The sequence below is a fragment of the Nothobranchius furzeri genome, chromosome 3 (assembly GCF_043380555.1).
Source record: "Nothobranchius furzeri strain GRZ-AD chromosome 3, NfurGRZ-RIMD1, whole genome shotgun sequence".
Classification (NCBI taxonomy): Eukaryota; Metazoa; Chordata; class Actinopteri; order Cyprinodontiformes; family Nothobranchiidae; genus Nothobranchius; species Nothobranchius furzeri.
Genome location: NC_091743.1, coordinates 73,883,290 through 73,905,526, shown reverse-complemented (window position 1 = coordinate 73,905,526; position 22,237 = coordinate 73,883,290). Strand labels below are relative to the sequence as shown.

Below are 22,237 nucleotides of genomic sequence, written 5' to 3'. Positions count from 1 at the left end.
ATAAAGAGAGTTGCAGTAGTCGAGTCTCGACACGATTAGCAGGTGTATAACCTTTTCAAAGTCTTTGAGTGGTAAGTAGGGCTTGACTTTACTAAGAACACGCAAATGAAAGAACACGCTCTGGACCACAGAACTTATCTGTTTATCAAGTTTAAAATGGCCATCAATGAAAGAACCCAGATTTCTTGCCTGAGACACACAAAAGGATTCTAAAGGGCCAAATACACTGTTTACCCCGTGCAACAGCCCAGGGTCCCCAAAAACAACAAATTCTGTCTTTTTGTCATTTAAAGTGAGAAGGTTCAATTGTAGCCAGTTTTTAACATCTTTTAGACAATTCAGTAATTTGTCAAACGATGGCCATCGAGAATGTAGTGGGACACGTATCTGCACATCGTCTGCAAAGAAGTGATACGCGATGCCATGCTTATGAAAGATTGCACCAAGAGGCAACATATACAGCTAGAACAAGAGCGGGCCCAAAACTGAACCTTGAGGGACACCACAACTAAGTTTCACTGGAGACGAACAACACTGCCCCATATTTACTGTAAAAGTCCTGTCTGACAGGTAGGACTTAAACCACTGCAACACTGAGTCCTTATGTAGGGCTGCATGCATGCTGCTGGTGTTGGGGAACTGCATTTCATTGATGGTATCATGAACTCAACAATGTTCTGCTTTATACTGAGATGCTGCCATCACTCCATGCACATGGTCGTCGTGTACTTTTGCAACACGACAATGATCCAGAACACAAATCTAAAGCTGCTGTTCCATTTGTGAAGAAGAACAGGGTGAAGGTGATGGAACGGCCAAGTCTGTCTCCTAATCTGAACCCATTCCAACACCGGTGGGGAATTCTGAAGCAGCATGTTTATGTGTGTTTGTCCGCATGTGTGTGAACCTATGGTGTGAACCAGTTGTTAATAGCTGGCCTATGACTTTCTGCCTCTCTGTCCTGTTTGCTCCGGTTGAAAGACACCCAAAGCCACACCCCCTTTACGTGGTCACACACACACAAGTTCGCTGTGTGTGTGTGTGTTCGTGTGGTTTTTATGCAGTGTCTGTTTATGAACACATTTGACTATCGCGGAATTTAACTTTGAAATGCTTTATTTTGTTAAATTTACCAGCCTGCCTCTTATGTCTAGGTTTGACTTCCTGCCAGAATTGACACGGTTCAACCGCAGCTCGCGGAAAAAATAGAGCAGACGCCGAAACGATCGCTGCACGTGGCGCTTCGGCAGCCCATGTGGCCTATAGAATAGGATAACAAGGGCGCGAATGAAGGCAGTCCCTGTTTTGAGGCGCTTCGGCGGCCGGCGTGTCCCAGGCGTCACTCTCCAGGGCTGGGCAACAAATCAAAAATGTATTGTTATCAAAATTTCTGACTCTGAATGAAATTTGCTAATGAAAATAAAAAGATGTGTGTAGGGTGGCAACATTCATGCCCCTTTAAGAAGCTGTATCACCTTCAGTCATGTAAAAATGTTATTCAGCGTAATACACGTGGCAGCCCATCTAGTAGTTATCGTCCATTTATCGCTATTGAGGTAAAAATCCTCAATATATATCGTGATATTGATTTTAGGCCATATCACCCAGCTCTACTCTCCATCCAGCATCCAGCAAAGAGGTTTTTCTGGAAGAGTGGAAGAAGATTGATGTTGTAAAATGTCGCCAACTTGTTCATTCCATGCCTCGAAGACTTGGTGCCGTCCTTGAAAATCAAAGTGGTCATACAAAATACTAGATGTGGTAGTTTTTGTTGTGGGTTGTATTTAGTCAATTTTGCTTCAACCAATTTTAGTAAAACTGAAAATTTTGTGATCTAACTCATATTATTAACATTAATTTCACATTATGGAGTTAAACAAGTGCTCAATCAAACCCAGCCTTGTTAAATTCTGTAAATTGTTCTTTTGTTCACTGAGCTGCTGATTAAATTCAAACTTTTTAAAGGGGACCTGAACTCATTTATGCTGAGCACTGTACTTCAAACAGATGTAACTAGGGCTCCGCCCATTTAATGACTTGTGCAGAATTAGTAGAGCTTTGACATCGATTCTATACTGAAATGGAAGCCAATGCAAAGTCCTGGGAATTGGTGTTCTATATGATCCCTTTATTAGTTTATCAGCCTATGAATACGCAGAAAGTGGAATGTTAAATAAACTCTATTTCTCTAAGCAGAGGCCGTTTTTGACACTGCGCAAAGACCAATAGTTTGGACGCCTTACAGACGTTGTCTGGACCGACAGACTCGATATAGATGTGATCTGCACATCCATGCGACGTTGACTGTTTGCAGGGCTCTTTAAGGCTGTTCAGATTACCTTTTACTGCTTTAACAACGTGCTGTCACAGGTGCACAAAACTGGAAACTAAAATGTTTTACATTTAAAGTTCATTTTAGAGACACAACATTTCTATGTCATGGTAAAACCATATTTTCACCATGGGACTTTTCCTCTCCACTGTCACTAAATGCTTGCTGTGCAAAGATCTAGTTTGGACGTTCAACAGATGTGATCTGGACCGACAGACCTAATGTAGATGTGAGCTGCACGTCCATGCGACGTTGACTGTTTGCAGGGACAGTACGAGGATTGCTTTAAAGACTCTGACACTCGTCAGTGACTCTATGCAACCTGCTGGGTTCCTTATATAGAAAACTTTTTACCGATTGGCTTAATGAACTAACCTGTTTTGGAATGTTTACTGTGTGAAGGTCCATGAGATGACACTTGTTGTGATTTGGCGCTATGTAAATAAACTTGAATTGAACTTGAACATTTTTTCATAACTTCTCAAAAAGTAAAAACTGAATAAAAGTCATAAAATTTGATTAAATGAATTTCTCTCCATCATCGTTGCTAAAGTCAAATTCCTGTTTTATTAAATAAATAGAATCTTCAAAAGTTTATTACTACTAATAATAAACACATGAACTGTAATAACGTAGTCAGATTTTGTCCTTCCTGGGTTTAAAGGCGCTCCTCTGAGGCTTCACGTAACCTAAAATATCTTAATGTAACAGAGAGGAAAAGGTCAAAGGTTAAGCTAAAGAATGTGTGTGTTACCATAGAAGGAGCCTGAGAATGGATTCTTTCATGCAGCAGGATGAAGGAGAAACGTGTCGGCTGTCAGCGTTTTTGGTCCACGTGAATCCTGATCCAGATTAGCTGTGCAGACGAGGGTTTGAGCTGCTCTCCTTCCTCTTTCCTCACACACACGTTTGTTCTGCTAATGATGAGGAAGAGGAGGAGAGGAAGGGAGAGAACGAGCAGGAAGAAAGACACATGCCTCGCCATTTCCGCTTTCTTCTGAGGACGTAGGAAGGATAAGGTGACGGTTCCTGATACCTGACCAAATGTTGGATCATCAATCCTTTATTCTGCTCCAGTAAACTTAAAAAAATACCTCTGTTAGCTTCTCCTGTTTTTGGTGGGATTTAGATTTTTCATGAAGAAGTCAGAATTTGTGACTAGACCCTTTGTCTTGGTCCAAGTCTGAGCTGTTACAGTAAAAATGACAAGTATGCAGAGGATATCAAAGGGTTTATTACAGAGTTATTGGCCTAGGTGGGCGGTCTGAGTGGCTCTGCTTCACTCGGTTTGAACAAAAGAGCTTTTAGACAAAAACGTTAATCAGGCATAACGTTTAAAGTTCCTACAGCAGGAACACGGGTTGAATCAAATCAGCCTTGGTGGTGTTTTATTTTTGCTGCAATCTGAATCTTTATAATCTGGATTAATGATGGACCAGGTAGTTCTCTTAGAGGGAGATACAAGTTGGATGCGATCCAGAGGAATTCTGACACAGCTTTACTCTGCTGCCAACATTTTTCTCTAATATGCTTTAAACCAAAGATGGAACTCCAAACACAAAAAACTGCAGTAAGATGGTCCTTTACAGCAGAAGAGGGGAATCCTGGTCCTCGAGGACCGCTATGTACAGCACGTTTTCCTGCTCCATTCAGTGGTTTAATCATGTTTAGCAGCTCTTGAAGTTGTGCAGAAGCCTGTTCATCACCCAAATCCGAGACCATGGCCCTGAGTCGGAAAAGGGTAGAAAGCCTTCTCCAGGTCAGGGATGAGGTACTGCTCCAGGTGGAGGAGTTTAAGTATCTCGGGGTCTTGTTCAAGAGTTGGTGAAAGATGGAGCGTGAGATTGACAGGTGGATTGGTGCTGTGTCTGCAGTGATGCGGGCATTGTACCTGGCATGGTGAAGAGAAAGCTGAGCCGGAAGGCAAAGCTCTCGATTTGCCAGTCGATCTACGTTACTACCCTCACCTATGGTCACGAGCTATGGGTAGTGACCGAAAGAACGAGATTGCGGATACAAGAAATGAGTTTTCTCTGCAGGGTGGCTGAGCTCTCCCTTAGAGATAGGGTGAGAAGCTCAGCCATCTGGGAGGGGTTTGGAGTAGAACTGCTGCTCCTCCACATCAGGAGAAGTCAGTTGAGGTGGCTCGTGCATCTGATTGGCATACCTCTTTGACGCCTCCCTGGTTAGGTTTTCTGAGCACGTCCAACTGGAAGGAGGCCTAAAGGAAGACGCAGGACACGTTGGAGGGACTATGCCTCTCACCTGGCCAAGGAACACCTTAGGATTCCCCCAGAGGAGCTGGTCCAAGTGGCTGTGGAGAGGGAAGTCTGGGCCTCCCTGCTTAGGCTGCTGCCCCCATGACCCAACTCTGGAGAAGTAGAGGATGATGGACATATATTTCTAATTTGTGAATCACCTCTGGCATAATTATCTTACAGAAACAGAGATGACCTTGTGAGTAAACCTCATAAAAACTGACTGTAAAGCTGTAATATTTATGAAGTAAAAAAATCAGACACATTCATCCACTTGTTTACAATCAGAGCTTCATATAAATGACTGAATGTCTTTCTTTTGCAGCTTGGGTTTAGCAGGTTGTGTGACATTTCTAGCATTAATTTCTGTCTTTATTTATTAAACTTCTGATGAAAACCAAAGAAAAATGGAATTCCATTGACATTGGTGCTGAGCCTAAAAATGGAAAAAAAAGGAACAAAGGGAAAAAAATGTGACACAAAGAAATATGATTTATTTTTAGGAGACCATGTTGTTGCTTAAGCTGAATTATTAGCGACATCTGAGAAAGGTTTAGTCCTGATGATGAATCATCAGCAGTTTACAGTCCAGCTTCTGTCTCTCGACTGAATATTAGGAAGAAATCTGGGTCTCAGTGGATCAAAGAAGCAGAGTTTAAACAGCAGTTTTCTTTCTCCAGACGCTGCCCTCGGCTGGAGAGTTGATCCTCTAGAAACAACATCCTCTGACTCGGCAGTCACCTCCTTTATCTTTCCTCCTGTTTTTCCTATGAGGCATTCACAGTTGGCTGCTTGACTTTCCTGACAAAGACACACTTATTACATATAAAGTCAAGTCTGAAGGCCAGAGAATCGGTCATTGTGCTCACTCAGGATCTAAGGCACAAAAAGGTGACCCAACAGGACAACCGTGGTGAAATTTAAGCACCCACCGACAGAACACTGGCACCACTGATCCCTCCGACCAACACCAGCAGGAAAGGTGGGTTACGTGTCTTGCCCAAGGACACAACAGTATTTATGATTGCTTTCAGTCAACTGGGTTAAATGTCTGTTTACATTTTAAAAGTTTGTTTGGTTGCATTGTTGCAGAGCTAAGTTTCCTGCTTCTCCCTCCTACTATTGTTAGCACCAACAATGAGCCAATGCTAATACGACTCAACTGATACAAAATAGGCTAATAAGTAAAAAGATCTGCACGGTTAGACAAAAAATTTACTTACAAGTCTAGTAGCAACAAAGCCAGGTCACCATCAGTCCGTGATTTAGTAGCCTCCTTTAGCTCCCTCAGTCTTGCGTAGGTTACGCTGATGTTCACTCTGATTTTAGCTCTTTGCTTTGTTTCCAAAGCCATTACTCACTTACTTTTACTTCCAGGCTCCGCCATGATGCCAACAGAACTAGCAACCTTATTTTTCTTTTTCTTGTGTTTAATTGACTGTTGGCGAACTGAAAAAGCTAACTGCTAGCCTTTATGTAAGCTAGTAACACAGCAAACAGCTAACAGGCGGGACATATGAATAGAGCTCCCCCAGAGCAAAGCAAGTGCATCTTCTGGTCAGCAGAGGGCTGCAGAGGGCTGTCCAGTGTAAAATGGGTCTAGTTTATGCTTCAGGAATCACTGAAACCAGTTTGAAAGCAATGGCCTAGATGGGGTATTCAATTCTAGTCCCAGAGGGCCGGTATCCAGCACCTTTAAATGGTTTCTCTGCTCCAACACACTTGATTCAGTGGTTGAATCACCTGTGCAGCAGCTCATCAGGCTTTGCAGAAGCCTGTTAATCACCTGCTGATTGAAATCAGGTGTGCTGAAACTGAGTTAAAACTAAAACGTGCTGGATAGCGGCCCTCCAGGCCCAGAATGGAATACCCCTGGCCTACAGCGTTAAAACTCTTTAGTGTAAGTGAGGCCTGTGGACTCCTGGCTTTTTGTTTTCTCTGATAGTCAAGGTGAACTTGCTGAACCAGGAATGATGGGAAATAATCTTTGCAGAGTTCTTGACCTTAAATTTGATAAAAGGTTTAATTCAGAATCTTAAATTGTAAAAGTGCCCCTTTGTCACAAGTTGGATTTGAAAAATTGGCATTTTTAGAGGTTGACAAAATATATGCTGCAACAAATACAATAATCATGGAGACCTTTTCAGGAGGAGGTATTATTTACAGTTTGGGGATTTTGCTCATGTTAGCTGTGACTGTCATGAAGTCTGTCATCAAAACCAGATTTAATAATAACCCGCACAATCCTTTAATGTCAGTAATCAATTTCTCTCTGGGATTAAAAAAGTATTTTTGAATTGAATTCAGCTGAATTGAATTAATAATCAAAGTGATCTGAGGACAGATGGGTTAACTCTGAGTGAAGAGGTGAAAATTAGCTCTGGTAAACTCCTGGTGGATCGTCTCTAACAGGACGTCCTCATCGTCCCCCTGACCTGCATCCGTTCCTCTCCCCCTGCCTCCTGCTGCTCCTCGGCCAGGTGGAGGCAGGTGGAGCTCGGGGGTGTAGGTGAAACTGTAGGATGTACGGTAAATGAGTCCGTCCGTTCTGATGAGAGACAGAGGAATGGTGATGACGCGCCGCAGGCAGCGCCAGCTATCGCTGAAAACAGACACATCAGGAATGACGCAGAGCAGCGATTTAGATGACCTGAAGAGAGAAAAAACAGATTTAATTCGCTTATGCGATGGGGCTCAGACCTAAACACAGCAGACTGTCTGTGAATGTTCATTTATTTACAAACGAAACCGGCTCAGTGGCCTAATGGTATGAGTGTCCGCCCTCATGAGGTCGAGGTTTCAAATGCACAGTCGGGTCATACCTTTAAAATGGCACCCAGTACCTCCCTGCTTGACACTCAGCATTAAGGGGTTGGATTGGGGGTTAAACCACCATGTCTGCAGCTCACCAAACAAATTTCACACACTAGTGTGGCAACTAACGGGATTTTATCTCTAAACAGAAAAATTTGTCAAATCGACTTTTTTCTCTATTTTTACAACCCTCCAACTGTCTTTATGGGTGACCCCGCGAGGAAGGTTGACCATTCAGCAGGATTGATGGTTTATCCCTTGGGTCCATGCAGGGTGAGGAGTGAGCACCACCTCACCCCTGCCACGTGGACCTCAAGGGATAAACCATCAATCCTGCTGAATGGTCAACTTTCCTCGCGGGGTCACCCATAAGGACGACAGTGGGAGGGTTAAATTTAGTCGTGCTTTAGATTTAAAAGATGGTTATAAAAGATCTAAAGAATAACACCCAAACTGACAGTGAAATGTTCATTTTCTGAGATGACCCCTCAGACTCGTGGTTCTGAAGGATCGTGTTCCTCACTGGCTGCAGCTTCTTCTACAGACACCACTTTGTGGATGGGTCCGTTATTAAGACAAGGCTTTCTCACATGCTCCTGAGCTGCTGGGAGGAACATTTACAGAAACACATGGTGAGCTGTTCCCTGCCAGAGACGCTAAGATGTGATGTCTCAGCACTTAAGCTGTGGGATCTGAGGTGAGTTCCTACATCAGAGAGGCTGCTTTGATCCAAAACACATCATATGACATTCTATGAGCTATGGCTGTCAGGTTTCTGCAGAGCCTTCCTGGGACTCCCACACAGGAGTACTGCGGCCCAGGAGCCGAGCTGGTTTAAGGATGGTGACTAAAGACCTTCTGAGCATCTCTGGTCCCTCGGATCAGATGACTATTGTGTGATTAACGTCATGAAAACTTCTAGACAAAGTTGTCCCAGAAAACTTGGTCCTTGTTCATCAGTAAAGTCTGATTTTCTCTTAAACACAAAAACATAAACACAAGTCCGTGTCCAGTTTTAACTGAGCAGCATATTTTAAGCTGATTTATGTGGACAGCACATTCCACCTGAAAATAAGATGTTTCTTCCTGTTGTGTTCTATTGAAATTCCTCAACTAACTGTAAAATAACAGCTTTTAAGGATAATTTTTGTCAGTCATCATGTTTTATGGCATTAGACTAGTTTTATGGTCTGTTCAGCTCAACAGAACCCGTCTCCTCCTGTAAAAAGCATCATTTATGTAGAGTTGTAAAGAATGATGTTAGAAAGACATCCTGTCGTTAAATTTCGATACGGCAGCCTTTTTTTCTAAACAAAGATATGAGTTGATAAGTAGTTACATATGTTGTCATATATGATGCTAGCACTCTTGGGTGTTTTACAGTAGGGAGCACTTACTACGCTTACTACGGTAATATTTCTCCAAACTTACAGGAAGTCTTGTTGTTTACTGTCTTGCTGTTGGCTTGCTGTTATAGTTCCAATTAAAGGAAGTAAAATGCTTCAAATGATAAATGTCCTGTATTTGATATTGCACCTTCTAGAGTCCTGGAACCCCCCAAGGTGCTTTACAACACAATCAGCCATTCACACACACACATTCACACCCTGGTGGTGATGAACTACAATGTAGCCACAGCTGGAGCACATTGACAGAGGCGAGGCTGCCGTACACAGACGCCACTGGTACCTCCGACCACCACCAGCAGACAAAGTGGGTGAAGTGTCTTGCCCAAGGACACAACAACAGCGACAGACTGAGCGGGGCTTGAACCTGCAACCTTACGATTACGGGGTGAGCACTTAACTCCTGTGCCACCATCGCCCCCAAATGACTCATTATTCTTGTTGGTCATTAACAAAGTGGCTTGAGATATTTTTAAAGCCAACTTTTCACTTCTTATCTGCCGTTAGCATTGTTAGCTCAATGTTAGCCTCTAGCCTGTTTTACCCAATATTAGAGTAAAACAAAAAGATGCCATTGCTTCTTAGGTGTACAAGAAACAACTTCTGTGTCAGACCCGCTAACTGGCTTCAGTTCTTCAAACATCTCTGGAGATTTTTGCCTGCTGGTGTGAAATTACAAATGCACATTAGCTTGGCGCAGATTCGGGAACCTTGTGGGCTCAGATTGTAAACAAAGAGCACGTCACTCTTTAGTTTTTTTTAACTGAGAAAAACTGACAACCCCCCAGCCGGATGAGAAGTAAATCTGCTTCAGTGTAACCTTCCTTCTGTTTGGTGATTATTTCAGAGAACAATTCTTACATGTTGCTCCCTTAACTCACTTGAACATCGTCTCAGCTTCGCTGTTGCCAAATAGGATTTTGAGGTGAGGACTGAAGTTTTCTCCATGGATCTCCAACATGGCGACATGTCCTCCACCGTTCACCTACAAAAACACACAGACCAGTCTTGGGAAGTTTCTGACATTTCCCACTGTTTTTAACTTTAGCACACCAACAACATGTTATACATATATATATATATATATATATATATATATATATATATATATATATATATATATATATATATATATATATATATATATATATATTGTGTGTGTGTGTGTGTGTGTGTGTGTACTTCTGAAAAAGGCGGTACTTTAAACCTCACCTCTAACCCAAAGATGACCGGAAAAGGGCTGACTGGAGACTGAATGAGGGCCAAACCCTGATTAAAGGTGAATTCCACCACTTCCACACCAATGATGGTCCAACAGGATCCGTCATTCAGCACCACCCTGCTGGAGTCCCTGGCGCTGGATGGAGCCTCGCAGGATGGGAAAGATGGAGAAAAGAGGAATGATGAAGACGTAATTATTACTATTAACAGCCAGTAAAAAATACATAAACATAAAGATGCTGAGAGCTTACTTGGTACTGGATGATGGTGTCATTTGAAAGACACAGATACACATCGGGATCGTCTCGGAACTGGAAAGCACATTTATGGAGCTGAGAAACCGGTTCATCCACGTCTAAGATGGCGTGCTGCTTGTTGACTTTTCGAATCACCTGAAATCAACAAAATCTGAGGAATATTTTCAAAACTTCAAACATGGTTTTCATTTCCTACCAAAATGATCTCATTGCCTGAGAAATGAAGACATTGCTTTGGAAGAGATGGTGCTAGATATTGTGTGAGGAACATTTCACCCAGGTTTTTTTCTGCATCTCTCATTAATGATGAACTTTAAAGGCTCAGCTCAAACTGATTTTCATATTAATGGAAGGTTTAAAATCACGACAGACCCAACATGTGACGATAAAAAATGATAGAGTTAACAGTTTTGGTCCTACAGTGTGTGAACACACTGTAAACACTACACACTACATAAGAACTGATTTCACACATGAGCATTCCCAGATCAACCAGGACTTCGGAGTAAACACACCTAATTTGCCAGATTAAGGAACAGAGCGGTCCTGACGGCCTTCCAAGCAGACCAGAGAGCACTTAACACACCACACACTGCAAGAATCTCTGATGAAGTTATTTTTAGAGTCGTTACAGAAATCAGGCAGAATGAGAGGATTGTGAACCGGGCCTTCGCTATCTCCAGGAAGTGATGCAGCTGATCATGGTGCTCCTAGTGCCCCAGTAAACCGCAGTGAGAACGCTACGAGCATCTCGTGCTTCATTCTTCTGACAGATTACATCATCTGCTGAGCTTTCACGGCCAGGTGTTGAACATACAGGTGATGTACTCTCATCAGCCACTTCATCACGCGACAGAAGTCTGCCTCTGCAGTGTGATGTTATCATTCAGATGCAGACGGGAATATCTGAGGAATGTTTCCAAAAGAAGGTGACTCTTTGGCAATTGAAACACAGAATTGTATAAAATATGAAGATTGAATCCAGCATCAGCAGGGATCTATTTATACACACTCTGGTGGAAACATCTCAACTACAGATACGTTTGAGGAAGGTCTTTGGATTCCAGGTGAAACTGAGATCCTTCACCATAAAGCTCCACGTTCACCAGGCTGCCAGAAGGCAGGCAGCTCAGTGTTCAAACCAGGTGGTCTTCCAGCTCAGTAAACCACCTCTCCAGGTCCTCAATCTCAAACCTGACTATTAACACTCCAGGATTAAAACACCCCTGCCTCTGCGGCACACAGGAAATTAAACATGTTGTTTTTATATTTAAGTCTGCTGATGAAGCAGAACGTTTTGTTCTGTACATCCAGCTCCCCTTTTCGAGTCTCCAAACTCAGACCACGAGAGAAATCAGAGCCAGAGCCTGTGTCACGCGAACACTTCAGGAGGAAAGATTTCTCTGTCATTAAACAAACAGTGCAGCCTTCGGCCCAACTACAATAATATATAGAGGTGTAGCGAGAGGTTAAATCTGACCATCTAATGAGCAGACCCACAGCTGAGGGGTTATATGAGCAGCGTAGGAGGTAAAGAGAAAAGTTCAGCTCAGCAGAACAACAAGAACTCAGCTCAGGTGTTTGTTTAAGTGGAAGATTAGCAGGTCACATGACACCTGTTTGAAGTAGAAAATACGTCCTAACTGTGGACCAACGGCTCATTTTCACTCAGTTATGCTTTTCAGAAACTCAAATCTGTGTTTGACTTTGTTGGTAAATTAGAACAAAATCTCTAAAGTTCAGTGACACTTTTTTGCTAGATTGCAACAATCCCTTGTGTTTTTATTTGCTGTGAGTGCTTTTTACTTATTTCTGTTTTGATCCTGCAGAAACAGGATGAAAATGCAAAGAATGTGACAGAAAGCTACACAGCAGCGTACGGCTGAAACAGCATCACGTACACGTGCACATCGCAGACTCTGCTCTGAAACTCTCTACATGAGCAGCCAAAAGTAGAGAAATAAAGTAAATGTCTCAGAGTTTCTTGTGTGTGTGTGTGTGTGTGTGTGTGTGTGTGTGTGTGTGTGTGTGTGTGTGTGTGCGTGTGCGTGTGCGCGTGTGTGCGTGTGTGTGTGTGTGTGTGTGTGTGTATGTGTGTGTGTGTGCGAGTGTGTGTGTGTTACCATGGGTGGCAGAGCTACTCCTGACTCAGTACAAATTAACTGGACCACAGAACCGTAGCAGATGAAGGCTTCACTCAGCACAAAGCCGCCCTGGTTGGCGCGGTGGTCGTCCACTACAAACACACACAGACAGGTCGACATTAATACACAGATAATTTTTTTGGTTTATGTAAGGCTCTAATAGTTTCATGTTTTCACCTAAAGTAAATAAATCTTCTCTTCCTAAAATAATTTGACCTCTGATATTTAACGTTTGCAACGGCAGGCAGAAGGTGAGCGTGTGAGGACAGAGGGCTGATGGATGATTGGGTAAAGTTGAGGTTTTGTTGGTGGGAGGTCCGTACACACTGAGCACTGTGAGACATAAATGACCTCACAGACCTTTGCACGGGTTCATCCAGACGTGTGAAGGAAAAGTATCTGTGAATTACTGCTCACACAGGGACGGCATTAATGCAGGGTGGCCGGGGCTGAGAGGGGCCATCTAATAGCTGGAAGCCCGATTCTTTAAGGGTCAGAGATAATCTCTGGTCTTTGATACAGCTAGTTTAAAGGTAAATCAGCCAAACTGATGTTTATGTAAATGTAAAATAGAATTTTACAGCTGAAGGCGGTCCAACGGAATAGTAGAGTGTGACTTTTCTTTGGTGACTGATTTTTGGGCCGGTGGTGTAGCTCAAATTGCAGAATTCCCATTACAGCTTTGAACTTCTCAAACACAAAATGTTTTCTACAAAAGCATAGTGCACCATATAATGAGCTTACAAACAAAGTGTGCTTGTTTTGAACAAACAGCATTCATATGAAAATAATTATTTTGCCTTTTGCCTAATAAATGTTCAGTTGAAACATAATCTGACTTGAGTGACCTTTGCTGAATACAAGGCTCCTGTCTGTGGATGAATAAAAATCTGTTAAGTTACTGTCCAGTGAACAAACACGCTGTCACACACACACACACACACACACACACACACACACACACACACACACACACACACACACACACACACACACACACACACACACACACACACACACACACACACACACACACACACACACACACACACATTTACCCATGATTATGGTGAAGGCTGTCCAATGTCTGGCGCTGGCTATGAAAGCTCCTCTGTCCACAGAAAGGTAACGCGTGCTGACCGTCTGGGAGCGTAAACGGTTGAACAAAGCCACTCTGGAGCAGGATGATATACACACTGGAAATGCATGAAGACACACTGTAAATAACACACTACTTATTCAGACACGGGGACTTTTCTATGTGGGAGTGTGCGTCATTTAAAATCTGAGAGACCTTCATGAGCAGGATGGATGTTTTTCATCAGCCACCAGGAATAAAGACTGGTTTAGGTCTAAGAGGATCTGCATGGTTTAGAGTTTTATTGCAGGAGCTGCACAGTGGAGTCGTTGGTAGCTCTGGTGGACAGGAGACCTGTCCAGGATCTGAGTTAGGCACCAACTCCCCCTGACCCCTCTGAGGAGAAGATGCTCAGATAATCAGTGTTTATGAATCTTAGGTATCCGAATAAAAGAAGCCTTCCTGCTCATAACTACAGTAGTGGCTTAATTTCATCCCTCGGTTTATTGGCTCAGCCTGTGAACCATAAACTGACCTTAAATGCTAACTTGATCATGAACCCAGGAACCTTTCCCTTTGAAGGACGTTTAAAGCTCAGAGCCTTTTATTCCAGAGTCTTAACTGAGAGCAGCTCATGATGGAGTTTTGGGATTTCTCTGATCTTAAAAATAACATTATTCACAATCTCAGGTAAAAGTATAAGGTCCCGTCAGGGTGTTGATGTTAGTGACTCAGTTACATTTGGGGTTTGAAGGTCAACTTCACAGAAAAAAAAGATCCTTTCTTATTCTAACGAGTCACTCTGAGTGTTTCATGCAGGCTGAACATGAAAATAGTCTCCTACACCTATCTCCTGCATTAGCTTCTGATAGAAAACAGACGGTGAAACTCTAGGATTAGAAACGCCTGACAGATCTACGCCACACTGTCACTTAACATTCATGAGCTCACCCATCTTGACTCACAACGAGGAAGGCTGTTGTTGGTTAAGCGTCCAGGAAACAGCAGAGAACGTCTCGGCTAGTAGAAGCTAACCGTTAGCATTAGCAACTTCACCACACTGCATAACTCCTCCACACTTGTGTTATTTGTGGAGATAAAGCATCAATGTTTCAGAACAACCAGAGTTAGTGGTAGAGTTGTGTTGCTGTTAGCCAATCAGAGGTGAGATGTCCAAATATCAGGAAATAAAACTCCAAATCCTGCCGTTCCAGCTCAGCTCTCATCTGACTCACTTCTAGTCCCTCAAACAGGCGCACTAGAGCTTTCCCCCCCAGAGTATGACCAACAAGGCATTCGTTCCTACTAGACACCGCTGCATATGAGTAAAGTTGATCTTTAAGGACAACCTGGTGCCACTGACTGGATATGTTGTGTAAAATATAAAGTTATTCGAAACTTCATTTAATGAAAAGAAATTTTCGACTCACAGTCAGCGTTCTTCATCGACTGTCTCTTCTGGGAGGGTTTGGAGATGACTTTGATCATCCGGCTCTGGAAGGAACCCACATCCTGTCTGTTACCCAGAAAAAGTCTCAGCAGCAGGCAGAAGTGCTTCCTCTTGTCCTGATCGGAGATGAAGAGGGACTTGGCACAAGCAAACAGCTTCTGCAGGGACAAAGAGACAACATGGTGCTGAATTCCATGTTTATAATTTAATCAGTGTGTGGGACAATTTAGTCTCACCCTTGAGTTTGGTTGTTCATCAAAGATCAGCTTGAATGCATCTGCCTGAGACTGACTGACACTGTCCAAACACATGTAGCCACACATCCTGTACACAGCATCTCCATAACCAGCAGCTGGAGAAGAAGGAGATATTTATACGACAAGGGAGAGAAATATGTAAAAATAACTATAATAATAATAATAATAATAATAATAATAAGTCAATAAACTGTATATAGAATCTTAATGAAACCCATTTGTGTCACTTTACCTTTTAAATGATCCTGCATGACTTTCCATCCATGACCGCTGATATAAACACATGGAGGAGGACAGAAGAACCTACGGATGGTTCAACAGCAGAAGGAAAAATGAGCTCCCCTGAATCACCACTATGTTTGACTTTTCATATCGTCACTCAAGTAAACATCACTTTATATTAAGTGCAGATAATTATCTAATGAGTTATTGGAATTAATTACACTGAATGCAGATTTATGAGGTTAAACATGACTTATTTGATCACAAATTTAACAGTAATTTTATGTATTTTTTTGCAGTATCACTTATTAATGAATACTTTATGGGGAAATTAAACAACTTAAATATAGTTTTGGAGTTTTATTAAAAATGTTATCAGATCACGTAAACCTATTTAGAAAAAGAAAATAATTTCTGTACATATTTTTGCAGTTTCTAAAAATCTCACCTTTTGCATCTATTTGTGCTGCCATGTGGGTCTCTACTGCCTCTTTAAACACTCCAATCATGAAAAAAAAAACACCTTCCACATGTTTTCTGTCTGGTTTTAGGATTTATGTGCCTAAAACAAGCTGTTACAAAAGCCCCCGTTTGTGATGTCACAAATGGGGGCTTTCGAATAGAACCACCTCTAAAGTTTCAGAGACAGCTGATACAGAGGCTTTACTCTGTGCCCCTCCTGGATATCTGAGCTTCTCAGCTTACAGCAGCCTGTGTGAGGGTGGGTGGGGCCAGCTCTAGCTTGTTTTCATAAAGCAGTGGTACTCACTTCTGGTTCTACTCCAACACACCTAATTCAGTGGTTTATTCGCCCGTTCAGCAGCTCACCAAGCTCCGAGAAGCCTGTTAATCACCTGCCGATTGAAATCAGGCATGTTGAAGCAGAGTTCTAACAGAAACATGCTGGATAGCAGCTCTGCAGGACCAGGAGTGAGTACCACTGTCATAAGGTGACAGAGCCCTGAAACTGCTAATTCTGGATGGTACTGAAATGATCAAGAATACAACTGCTGAAATCATTTCATGCGAGAGGGATTTAGTGCAAAAAATGTAAAATAAATAAACTTTAAATAAATAATAACATATTCTCTTTTACTCCTCCTTGAACCATCACCTTATCGTGGTGGAGGAGTTTGAGTGCCCTAATGATCCTAGGAGCTATGTTGTCTGGGGCACTTAGTGCCCCTCGTAGGGTCTCCCATGACAAATTGGTCTTAGGTGAAGGGTGAGACAAAGAACGGTTCGAAGGATCTTTCATGGCGGTTAAAACGAAGAGTCGGAGTACCCGGCCCGGAGGGTTACCGGGGTCCCACCCTGGAGCCAGGCCTGGGGTTGGGGCCCGTGAGCGAGCGCCTGGTGGTCGGGCTTTCGCCCATGGGGCCCGGCCGGGCCCAGCCCGAACCGGATACATGGGCTCGTCCAACTGTGGACCCACCACCCGCAGGAGGAACATGAAGGGTCCGGTGCAATGCGAATCGGGTGGCAGACCAAGGCGGGAGCCTTGGCGGTCCAATCCCCGGACAAGAAAACTAGTTTTTGGGACATGGAACGTCACCTCGCTGGCGGGGAAGGAGCCGGAGCTTGTGGCAGAGGTTGAGCGGTACCGGCTAGATATAGTCGGACTCACCTCGACACATTGCATTGGCTCTGGAACCCGAGACCTGGAGAGGGGTTGGACACTCTACTTTGCTGGAGTTGCTCCGGGTGAGAGGCGGAGGGCTGGGGTTGGCTTTTTGTTAGCCCCGAGACTCTCTGCCTGTGTGTTGGAGTTTACCCCGGGGGACAAGAGGGTAGCTTCCTTGCGCCTTCGGGTCGGGGAACGGGTCCTGACTGTTGTTTGTGCTTATGGGCCAAATATCAGTTCAGAGTACCCACCCTTTTTGGAGTCCCTGGGACGAGTGCTAGATAGTGCTCCATCAGGGGACTCCATTGTCCTGCTGGGGGACTTCAATGCTCACGTGGGCAATGACAGCTTGACCTGGAGGGGTGTGATTGGGAGGAACGGCCCACCTAATCAGAACTCGAGCGGTGTTTTGTTATTGGACTTCTGTGCAAGCCGCAGTTTGGCCATAACGAACACCATGTTCGAACATAAGGATGCCCACCGGTACACTTGGTACCAGGGCAGCCTAGGTCACAGGTCGATGATAGATTTTGTAGTCGTATCATCTGACCTGCGGCCGTATGTTTTGGACACCCGAGTGAAGAGAGGGGCGGAGCTGTCAACTGCTCACCACCTGGTGGTGAGTTGGATCAGATGGCAAGGGAACATGCCGTGTAGACCTGGCAGACTCAAACGCATAGTGAGGGTCTGCTGGGAACGCCTGGCAGAAGAACCTGTCAAGACGGTCTTCAACTCCCACCTCCGGCAGAGCTTTGACCACGTCCCGAGAGCAGTGGGGGACATTGAGTCCGAGTGGGCCTTGTTCCACTCTGCGATTGTCGAGGCGGCTGTTGCTAGCTGTGGTTGTAAGGTGGCCGGTGCCAGTCGTGGTGGCAACCCCCGTACCCGCTGGTGGACACCAGAGGTTCGGGGAGCCGTCAGGCTGAAGAAGGAGGCCTACAGGGCGTGGCTGGTCTGTGAGTCTCCGGAGGCAGCAGACAGGTACCGGATAGCCAAGCGGGGTGCAGCAGTGGCAGTTGCCGAGGCAAAATCTCGGGCGTGGGAGGAGTTTGGTGAGGCCATGGAGAAAGACTATCGATCGGCTCCAAAGAGGTTCTGGCAAACTGTCCGGCGCCTCAGGAGAGGAAGGCAGCAACTCGCTCACACTGTTTACAGTGGGGATGGGGAGCTGCTGACGTCAACTGAGGCTATAGTCGGACGGTGGAAGGAATACTTTGAGGAGCTCCTCAATCCCACCAATGCGCATTCCGAGGAGGAACCAGAGCTGGGAGGCCTGGGGATGGACTGTCCGATCTCGGGGGCAGAAGTTGCTGAGGTAGTCAAACAACTACACAGCGGCGGAGCCCCGGGGGCGGATGAGGTTCGTCCTGGGTATCTCAAGGCTATGGATGTTGTAGGGCTGTCATGGTTGACACGTCTCTACAACATTGCGTGGTCATCGGGGGCAGTTCCTAGGGAGTGGCAGACCGGGGTGGTGGTCCCCATCTTTAAGAAGGGTGACCTGAAGGTGTGTTCCAACTATAGGGGGATCACACTCCTCAGCCTCCCTGGAAAGGTCTACTCCAAGGTACTGGAGAGGAGGGTCCGATCGATAGTTGAATCTCAGATAGAGGAGGAGCAATGTGGTTTTCGTCCTGGCCGTGGAACTGTGGACCAGCTCTATACCCTTGCAAGGGTGATGGAGGGGGCATGGGAGTTTGCCCAACCAATTCACATGTGCTTTGTGGATTTGGAGAAGGCTTATGACCGTGTCCCCAGGGGCACCCTGTGGGGGACGCTCCAGGAGTATGGGGTGGGTGGCTTTCTGTTAAGGGCCATTCAGTCCCTTTACCAGAGGAGCGTGAGTTTGGTCCGCATAGCCGGTAGTAAGTCGGACCTGTTCCCAGTGAGGGTTGGACTCCGCCAGGGCTGCCCTTTGTCACCGATTCTGTTCATCACTTTTATGGACAGAATTTCTAGACGCAGCCGTGGTGTGGAGTGTGTCGAGTTTGGTGGCAGGAGAATCTCGTCTCTGCTTTTTGCGGATGATGTGGTCCTCCTAGCTTCATCCAGCTCTGACCTTCAGCTCTTGCTGGGTAGGTTCGCGGCCGAATGTGAAGCGGCTGGGATGAGGATCAGCACCTCCAAATCTGAGACCATGGTTCTCGACCGGAAAAGGGTGGCTTGCCACCTCCGGGTCGGGGGAGAGGTCCTACCTCAAGTGGAGGAGTTTAAGTATCTCGGGGTCTTGTTCACGAGTGAGGGTAGGAGGGATCGGGAGATCGACAGGCGGATTGGTTCGGCGTCTGCAGTGATGCGGACGCTGAGCCGATCTGTCGTGGGGAAGAGGGAGCTGAGCCAGAAAGCCAGGCTCTCGATTTACCGGTCGATCTACGTCCCAATCCTCACCTATGGTCATGAGCTTTGGGTAATGACCGAAAGAACGAGATCGCGGATACAAGCGGCCGAAATGAGTTTCCTCCGTAGGGTGGCCGGGCTCAGCCTTAGAGATAGGGTGAGGAGCTCGGACATTCGGGAGGGACTCGGAGTAGAACCGTTGCTCCTCCGGATCGAAAGGAGCCAGTTGAGGTGGTTTGGGCATCTGGTCAGGATGCCTCCTGGACGCCTCCCCGGGGAGGTGTTTCGGGCATGTCCTGCCGGCAGAAGGCCCCCGGGTCGACCCAGGACACGTTGGAGAGGTTACATCTCCAATCTGGTCCGGGAACGCCTTGGGGTCCTGCCGGAGGAGCTGGTGGACAAGGCCGGGGAGAGGACGGCCTGGAGCTCACTAGTTGGGATGCTGCCCCCGCGACCCGGACCCGGATAAGCGGAGGAAGACGAAGACGAAGACGATATTCTCTTTAACTTATTAACTGCATCCTGTTTATTTTTACTTCTGGAAACATTTGTCTTCAAAGACGAATCATCTGACCTTTTCTCATTGCCGTAGGACTTCTGGGCCACCTTGGCGTGCAGCATGGTGATGTTCTGGTCAGCGTGAGCTTCACGTTTTAATTCCCTTGTTGCTCCCTGAAGCTGATAGTGTTGTAACCCAGGATCGAGTCTCCTAATTGGATGAGAACGCCGTCAGTCACAGAGAAGCTGAGAAATGATGGATCTCATTAGGTTGGTTAGATATGAATTGTGATGTTGCAGAGTCAGAGTCACGTGCTGGTAAGAAACAGAAACGCTGTGTTAAGAAGACCCGTAGTGTCATTATGATCTCTGCTGAGACGACGAACGGAGCAGCCAGAGCATGAAGTCTGGGATTTTACCCTTAATAAAGAGAGAATGATAAATGACCTGCACTTGTAGTGCCGCTCAGAGTAAGGACTCCAAAGCGCTTTACACTACAGTGTATGATTCATCCATTCACACACACATTCACACACTGATGGTGATGAGCTACGATGTAGCCACAGCTGCCCTGGGGCACACTGACGCGAGGCTGCTGAGCACAGGCGCCACCGGTCCCTCCGGCCACCACCAGCAGGCAAGGTGGGTTAAGTGTCTTGCCCAAGGACACAACAGCAGAATTCTCTGTCCGGAGCCGGGATCGAACCTGCAACCTTCCGATTACTGGACAACCCGCTCAACCTGTTGAGTTACTGCTGCCCCAAGAGACGAGGAAGGCCAAAGAAATGAACCAGTGCAGCTCTGGTTTACTGTTGTGAAGGCAGAATGTGTTGGACTACCACCAGCAGGCAAGGCGGGTTAAGTGTATTGCCCAAGGACATAGCAGCAGCATTCTCTGGTCAGAGCCGGGATCCAACCTGCATCCTTCCTAACCTGCTCAGGTCCTGAGCTGTCCCAAAGTAAGTGGGTGGATAGAAGAAAGGTTTGTGTGTTACGAGGCTCAGACCCAGAGGGACTCGTTCCTCTGATTTCTGACTAGAAAAAGATCAGGTTAAGTTTTCTGTATTTATCTTGCTTACAGTCTGAATGTGGCCCATCGATCGTTTGACTCAGAGTTTCAAGCTTCTGTTTTTACAGAAGTGAGAGCTGAGCTTTAGGAGGATCTAATAGGTTTGGTGCTGATGAAAATACAAACTTGCATTTGTTTAATTTTCCAGTGAATGTGAGTTTTAGCCACTCTGAGCTGTAAACACGTGTTCTAGAGGGTCACATTGACATCTTTAAACTTGAATAGTTTTATGTTTGTGTTTGACTCTGTGGTTAGTCACCAAGGTGACATCAGCAGCCAGGGTCAGACCTTCTGTTCAAAGGTCAAAGGGCAGCGAGCCCTGACCTTTGGTATTTCACACTGGGAACTCTGAATGGACTGAGAGCAGCAGGATGAGGAGGAGGGAGGAGAATGCACTTTCACCATAAGGAAAGTCAATTTCCTGGTCCACAGATGGTTCTGGAGCTAACAGAACTCATCAAAGCAAGGTCTTAATAAAGAAACGGTTCCAGTTCACCTGAAAGTTATTTAGTAACTCAGTAAGACCGACGCGGTTTTTAGTCATTTGTAAAAAAAGCATCCACTCATCACGCAGATCCTTATTTCTGTGCTGATGTATCCTGCTGCTACTGAATAGATTTATAATAACTTTAAGTATTTCTGCAAACTGATCAATGTGGAAAAAAATACAACAGGTCCTCCATAAAGTCAGGATTAAACAGAATTCCCCGAGCCTCGGCGCTCTCCACTTCTCCTGACGTCTCCCCCAGCTCTCCTGATGGTCAGACTCCAGTAGGAGGGGGTGCGGTCTCCCCCTCCCCTAATAAATCTTCTCGTGCCACGCTAATACCTCCACACAGTCCCTCCACCTCCACGTTCCACCCGTGCGTAAAACAGAAGTTAGGCTCGGAGCGCATTTCACGTCCAGGCGCTCATTCTCACAAGACTCCGAGGGTTCGGGACACGACAACACGTGACCTCACCTCTTCTAACCGGGAGCCGAGTCTGAGTCAGAACCTCAGCCTTACCTGTCCCATCCGTCGGTGGCCCTCGGTGCGTCGTGTCCGGGCTGCAGCGTTCCCAGGTGAGTGAGCGGGGTCGTGGGGGACAGAGGGAAGAGGTGAGGGAAACCTGGCTCTGATGCTGGTGTTTCTGACAGAATGAGACAAATGAGACTCTTTGGAAATTGGCTGATGCTCATTATCCCAACATGCATGGACCAGGCTCGAGACTCATGATACGGAAATACGTCACATGCTTTAACACCGTTTGGTTGAGATGGACAACAAAT

The 22,237-nt window shown here is 45.4% G+C and overlaps 2 protein-coding genes across 4 annotated transcripts in view; one reads left to right on the top strand and one right to left on the bottom strand.

Annotated features, from left to right (window-relative positions):
* Positions 1-6,594: 6,594 nt before the first annotated feature.
* Positions 6,595-22,237, bottom strand: part of rbpjl (recombination signal binding protein for immunoglobulin kappa J region-like) — a 20,967-nt gene continuing 5,324 nt past the window's right edge. For 2 of the 3 annotated variants that reach the window (XM_015958494.3, XM_054732382.2), the window contains exons 3-13: positions 21,975-22,098; positions 19,975-20,109; positions 15,450-15,520; positions 15,197-15,312; positions 14,941-15,118; positions 13,491-13,628; positions 12,412-12,524; positions 10,283-10,423; positions 10,023-10,178; positions 9,692-9,795; positions 6,595-7,240 (exon numbers count right to left, since the gene is read on the bottom strand). In XM_015958494.3, coding sequence (XP_015813980.1) covers positions 6,940-7,240; positions 9,692-9,795; positions 10,023-10,178; positions 10,283-10,423; positions 12,412-12,524; positions 13,491-13,628; positions 14,941-15,118; positions 15,197-15,312; positions 15,450-15,520; positions 19,975-20,109; positions 21,975-22,098 — 1,577 coding nt within the window. In that variant the 3' untranslated portion in view covers positions 6,595-6,939. The remainder of the gene's footprint in view (positions 7,241-9,691; positions 9,796-10,022; positions 10,179-10,282; positions 10,424-12,411; positions 12,525-13,490; positions 13,629-14,940; positions 15,119-15,196; positions 15,313-15,449; positions 15,521-19,974; positions 20,110-21,974; positions 22,099-22,237) is intronic. The other variant, XM_054732386.2, reaches the window with a different exon arrangement.
* The window catches only part of matn4 (matrilin 4), a 23,533-nt gene continuing 23,128 nt past the window's right edge, over positions 21,833-22,237 (top strand). The window contains exon 1 of the mRNA XM_015958492.3: positions 21,833-22,030. The gene's annotated coding sequence lies outside the window, so the exon portion shown is untranslated. The remainder of the gene's footprint in view (positions 22,031-22,237) is intronic.